This window comes from Gadus chalcogrammus, chromosome 4 (genome assembly GCF_026213295.1).
Source record: "Gadus chalcogrammus isolate NIFS_2021 chromosome 4, NIFS_Gcha_1.0, whole genome shotgun sequence".
In the NCBI taxonomy this organism is placed as follows: domain Eukaryota; kingdom Metazoa; phylum Chordata; class Actinopteri; order Gadiformes; family Gadidae; genus Gadus; species Gadus chalcogrammus.
Window position 1 is genome coordinate 27,656,338 of NC_079415.1, and position 6,617 is coordinate 27,662,954.

At 47.3% G+C, this 6,617-nt stretch overlaps 1 protein-coding gene across 1 annotated transcript; it reads right to left on the bottom strand.

Moving 5' to 3' along the window:
* Positions 1-3,809: 3,809 nt before the first annotated feature.
* Positions 3,810-6,318, bottom strand: LOC130380965 (2-oxoglutarate receptor 1-like). Its single transcript, XM_056588387.1, has 2 exons — positions 6,299-6,318; positions 3,810-4,958 (listed from the first exon to the last, which is right to left on the bottom strand). The coding sequence occupies exons 1-2, from the start codon at positions 6,311-6,313 to the stop codon at positions 3,810-3,812; spliced, it is 1,164 nt and encodes a 387-aa protein (XP_056444362.1). The 5' UTR covers positions 6,314-6,318.
* Between the last annotated feature and the right edge of the window lie 299 nt (positions 6,319-6,617).

The following is a 6,617-nucleotide window of genomic DNA, read 5'->3' on the forward strand; positions in this document are numbered from 1 at the left end:
GGTGGGACGGCGGGGGAAAGAAGAACGCCATTTTAGTTCCAGGGCTGAAATGCGGGATGTGGTTCTAACATTATTCGGCCAAACTGCAGTTTGTGTATCTGGGATCATTTGGGGAATATTGCACATTACCATCCAACAGTTCTGCGGCCAGTTTGAACGCATTTTCGAATCAATGAAGAGACAACAGTTAGCATGTATCTTCAAGACGCTACGCTGAGGCTTTGCCAGTGTTTCTCTCCCGTGTCTCGCAAACGATTCGTTAATAAGCAATTTCCCACGTCTGTTATAACCGGGCAGAACGCATGGACTAAGTTGCGGACTTCCAAAAGATGTTTTAAGATGGATATGTTTGAAACATTACCGCCTAATAATGTCTAATCATTTTATTGTTATATTCAGCTTATTTTTTTGTATTGTCGGTTAATGTGTAAATGGTTTGAAAAAATTAATAATAATGCTAACTGAAAAGAGATGACAATGAACCGCCTTTGAAGAAAGCGCCCAAGACGGGGAATGTGAGTTTACGTCATGCTGGGCGGCCATCTTGTGAGGCAGAGCCCTCAACAGACCAACAGAGCTTACTAAAGATGGCGCATTCGCCATAGCTACAACATGTTGTGACGTCAACTTCACGGTCCCCATACACACTGTCTCTTCGTATGGACTGATGTCATATCATGTAGGTGAATCGGTAGCGTTTGGTATCCTTCCAGGTCCAAAGCCGGCCCCAATGATGTTGTGAACGATGAGTCTCTGAATAGATCGCTGAGGTCTGAAAAGGGAGGCAATTCTTTTTGCAGGAAATGTGTTGAATTAAAAAGCACAAAGGCTATTGATTATGGAGGCAATTTACTGTTTATTGTAATGACTGGGGCCATGTTTGCACAGGTCGCAATTAACGTGAGATTGGAAATTTCGATGTGTGATGTTCTTTTTTTTATCACATACACAGATACACACATACCCATACACACACACACAAACACACGCACACACACACATACACAAACGTACACACACAAAGAGCTAAACACTGATACATACACACAAATACCCCCAAAATGTTTCTCTCTCACACACACACACACACACACACACACACACACACACACACACACACACACACACACACACACACACACACACACACACACACACACACACACACACACACACACACACACACAGAGACACACACAAACCAATACACTCCCTCCCTCTCACACACAGGCACACACCACAGAGACACACACACAGACACACCTATACACTCACCCACACACCCACACACATACACACACAGACACACACACAGACACCTACACTCTCACACATACACCACGATCGATGAGGCTTTGATTCGCGCCGGGGAGGAGGAGACTCCGCTGTGAGAGACCTTCTCGTCGGACCCGGCTACCCAGTCCTTTCATCAGGAGCAGGGGAACGCTTGCAGCCCGCGCCGTGAGGTGCCAATTAGGGCCGGTTCACCTGCAGACTGACCATTCAGAGCTCAGACGGTGCTCAATTTGGCTCCTACCTAAGCAGTCTCAACGCAGAGCCCAACGAGACGCCATTGTGGCTCCAAACACACTTTTGTGGGCCGACAGAGCCTTTGTTTGCTTTAGTGGAGGGGTGCTTTAGGGATTTAACTGAGGGTGGGGGGGTGGGAGAGAAAAGGAGAAAGAGAGGAGAGAATAGTGCGGAAGAGGGGAGGAGAGAATAGAGAGAGGGAAGAGATAGTGGAGAGGAGAAGAGGGGTGAGAGGTGAGCGCGATAGGAGAGGAGTAAGGGAGGAGAGAGAAGGGAGTAGGACTATGACAAGAGGAGGAGAGGAGGAGAAATGAAGTGAAGAGGAGATGAAAGTAGAGAGAGATAGGAAGACGGAGAGGAGACGGTGGAAAGGAGAAATAGAGGAGGCGAGGAAGTTCATTAAAGAGGAGAGGGAAGGAGAAGAGAACGGACAGGAGAGGAGCGGGAGGAGGCCAGGGGAGGGAAGGAGTGGGAGGAAATGAAGGTTGGAGGAAAAGGAAATGACTCTGTCTTAAAATAGCATGGCAGCCCTCCTCCAACAGCTCAGAGTTTAACGGGAAAAAAAGCATAGCATTGTTACGCAAGCGCTGCGATGATTAATGATGATATAAAATACATACAAATAACTTAAAACAATCTTATTTTAATTTGGGATATTCTTATATCATAATACATTTGACGAGGACGTTTAGTTAGTTAGATTAGCACTGCTGTGATCTCTGCAACTCTAATACCTGTAGGCTACATTATCACAACTAAACAAAAAATGACTACTAATATTTATCCTTCTACTATTACCACTATTCTATCTTATTCCTTTGCTATTATTCGTTTTTTGAGATTTAGTTTGAGCACTGTTAGTTCAGTGTACATAAGAGACACAGCGCAAGAAAGAGCTAATCAGTTAACACCCCTCACTGTGGGGACTCTTTTTTTTTTTCTCTAACATAAAGCAGGACAGTCTAATTTACTGTAGGCTACAATAAGAACCAAACCATGAGAGAGAACAGCCGGGGGACGCTCAGCTAAATGATAACAGTGGACGGACAAAAGGAAGTAGAAGATAAACTATGGTTATGGCGGGCTAGTTTGGCAAACAAAACAAACAAAAGACACAGAAAATAACTTCTATTGATGAACTACTACCGGTGACCAGGAGGAGAGGGGGAGGAGGGGAGACAGAGAAAACATCTTCCGGAAAATTTCTGTTTGGATAAGCTAGCCTCTCTCTCTCTCTCTCTCTCTCTCTCTCTCTCTCTCTCTCTCTCTCTCTCTCTCTCTCTCTCTCTCTCTCTCTCTCTCGCTCTCTCTCTCTCTCTAAATGGATACGACATATCCATACATAGATATATTTACATTGGTATTAATGCGTTTGTTCAGGAGATGAAACGCCACTATGGTGCAGAACCACCACCGACGCTGACTGCCTGGTTGGCAGTAGATCTCGTCGGGCCGGTGTTACTCTATCCTAGTTGGTTCCTCTGTGTTCGGCGCTCTCCACGCGTCGCTCTGCAGTAGCAGCGCTGCAGAGGGGCCGGACATGACTAATGTGCCTGGGGTCTTTGCCAGCTCAAGGAGGAGGTGAGCCCGACTCACACTGGAGAAAAAAAAAAGCCAAACGCTTTCGTTTTAACAGCTTTTATTATTTTTTTGGTACATTGCGTGAGCTATAACAGATGCTGAACTGTGAAATCTTTTTTTATTTTTTACCTGCGGTAGAGACGCAAACTAAACAAGCCAACCAAAGCATATGATAATACAGAGATAGCTATATATACGGTAGAGGATAAGGGCCACATGTGATTATTTTCTTTGGAGATCTGATTTTAAAGTCAGGATTCTGAGATTAAAATTATTGCAGAATTATTGGTAGGCTGCCTGTATTGAGACTCTCACTGAGCCAAGGTCATTGAGTGTCACTGTGCAACATACAGGATGGGAACCACACACATATTTATTTCAAAGGTGATATTATACAACCAGGTGTGATTGTGATTAGCCGTTACATGCCGTTTTGAAAATCGGCATTTTCTGAAATCACAAGTAGGCGTGTCCACCTAGATTTATGACGGATAGATGAGCAACGTTTGCCACAGTCCAGTGGGTAGGCTGGTAGACTGATCTATACAGCACACATCTAGGTGGACACGCCAACTTGTGATGTCAGAGAGGCAGATTTTCAAAACAGCTTGTGACGGTTAATCCCACTCACACCTGGTGGTATAATATGTCATCTTTAATATCATGTAAAACAGTGCTCTGGAACTACGTCGCATCGGTCACATCCTGGTCTTCTTACCGACATCCACCCAAGGGTTGTTCACGTTCGCCGCTTCTCGGTCGGCTTCGTTCCGCCCTCGCGACGGGCATCGGACGGCCGCGTTGACGACGTGCGTCCTCCTGTTGTGGGTGGCGAGCTTCTGGTCGGTGCCGCCCACCAGCCCGAGCGGAGCCCCGTTGAGGCACCGGCGGCCCGCGCCAACGATCCGCCAGATGGCCCGCTGGAACCGCCCCCCCGCCAGCGTATTTAGCCCCAGGTTGCACAGGGTGTTGGCGGCCGCCAGCGGGCGCGAGATTATATACGCCACGTGGATGCCCGACCTCGCCTTGCAAGTCCAGTCCTCGGTCGCCAGCACCGTCTCCACCCTCAGCTCGCGGAGCACGTGGTACGGCAGGAAGCACACCACGAACCCCGCCAGGATGGCCAGGGGCAGCCGCCGGGCGCGAACACGGCGGGGGCTGGCCTTGTACGGCCCTTTGGCGAGCTCCCGAACGATGCCTGCGTAGCACGCCGCCACCGTCGCCAGGGGCAACAGGAAGCCCAGCGCCGTGAGCACCCGGCTGTACCACCCCACACACCAAGACCTCTGGCTGGCAAAGTCCACGCATATGGTACCATTCCCATCTTTCTTATACCCCGCGGAGAGTATGTACAGCATGGGCCCAACCAGGGCGATGGCGGCCGCCCACGCCGCCGCGCACGCAGCCAGGCCCCAGCTGCGGCGCTGCACCTGCGCCGCACAGAGAGGCCGGGCCACCACCAGCCAGCGGAAGGCGGCCAGGCAGGTGAGGAGCAGCACGCTGCTGTACAGGTTGAGGAAGAAGGCGAAGCGCACCAGGTAGCACATGTAGGCGCCGCTCTTCCATGTCTCACCGTCTTTGTAGTACTGCACCAGGAAGGGGAGGGTCAGCATGTGCAGGAGGTCGGCCAGGGCCAGGTTCACCATGATGACGGCGCTGGTCTTCCATGGCCGCAGCATGGTGACGTAGACCACGATGGCGGTGAGGTTGCCCGCCAGCCCCACGGCGAAGAGGAGGCTGTAGGCGGCTGAAAGGAAGTAGTCCTTGAGTAGCGTTTTGTCATCGGAGCAGACTGTGGCGTTGTTGGGATCTTGGAGGAGGGGGCAGAGCATGGTAGGCACTGGGGTCTGGCCGGGGGAGGAAGACATGTTACAGTTTTTCCGGATTGTATACACACAAAAAATGGAACTATGCGCACAATTCTGGAAACTTGAAGCTCATGTATCAACTACAAGACTCCAGACTGCTAAACTCTAAGCAAAATTCCACTGTTTTCACATTTTTGCTAAACTCTAACCCAAATCTCCTCATTTAGCACACTTGGTTCCCCTGGATCACACTGGCCTTCAAAACGCAATAACTATTTACCAAAAAGTCTGACTCACTTCTCACCTGTTCAAAGTCAATTGGCAAAACACTTCGATCATGTGTCAGAGCATTAAAGAGGACTCGTGAGCTCTACTCTGTTGTAGATATGGTCCTTTGGCCTGATCAGGATTGGAGGTGTTTAGAGTTTTGAGAAATTGAGCTATAGTTTCAGAAAACTTGTTTAAACGATTGAGAAAAACTGTAAGAGTACGTAAAGGGAGGCGATAATGTGGGGAAATGCTTTAGGAATTGTTGGGAATTTATGATGTCCTGGCAATGGCAAAATATGGAAAAAATCGATCCTTAAGAAAGAGACGATGCAAAGGATATACACACAAAAGGATTAAATGTAGTGTCATTGCGATAGTGAGATTAATTTGAATGTAATTTAATTAGTTTCCCATTGTAATGTTAATATGCAGTCCAACCCCCAAAAAAACTGGCTAAAGTTTTGGTAGGTTTTCTATTCTCATCAACATGTACTTTGTAATAGTTTTTTTTAATTGTTGTTGACGTTCAACTGTGAGCGTACAATGTTCTCTCTTAACTATTCCTTCCAGACGCCTTTCTAAACACATATGGTGAAGATGAGTAACCAGAATAGTAATGATGATGATGATGATGGTGGTAAACCAATTATAACACTGTGTTTCAAAAGAGGGAAAGAAACTGAAAGAACATAAACACACAGGCAGCAGAAAGCAACACACAAATTTCCTAGAAACGTACCGATACAGGTAGATGCTGTTAACTAAAAAAGAATTACGTCAAGAAATGTTAAATTTGAGTTTTTTCTAGCTTCGACAATCGATCATCGCCTCAATTAAACTCAGTGTGGGCACATTGATTGAAGTCAGTCATAACTGATTCATTAATCTCATTAAACAACACCACAGTTCAAACTATTCAGCCATATCACTGATTACTCCACGCGAAATAGAATGACTTCACCAACTAAGCAGAGTAACTCTATTGATCAGTTATAAACGGCCTGTTACATACAACGGCTCCAGATATATTTGAAGGACTGCAGTACTTGTTTGGAAGCATAACGTGCACTATGACTATGGCTTTGCAAAAGTAATGAATAGCTACTTACAGGAGCAAACTGCATGTCCGTCAACTGGCAGTCACTGATGACACACACATCTTGACAAACACACACATTCCCACACAGCCCCTGCTGTAGCCACGCCCCCACACCATCCTATTTGCTATGTTTGCTAACCTGCCAGTCTGTATGGTGTGTGTGTGTGTGTCTGTGTTTGTATGTGTGTCTTTGTGCCAGGGATGGCACTAGGATTTAGAGGCTGGGGGGGCTTAGCCCCTAGCAGTTACCGAAGTGCATGTGCGTGCGTAGTGTGCACCGAATTCTATCAGGGCCTGTTTTCTGGCTCACTCTCTTTTCTTTACTTGCC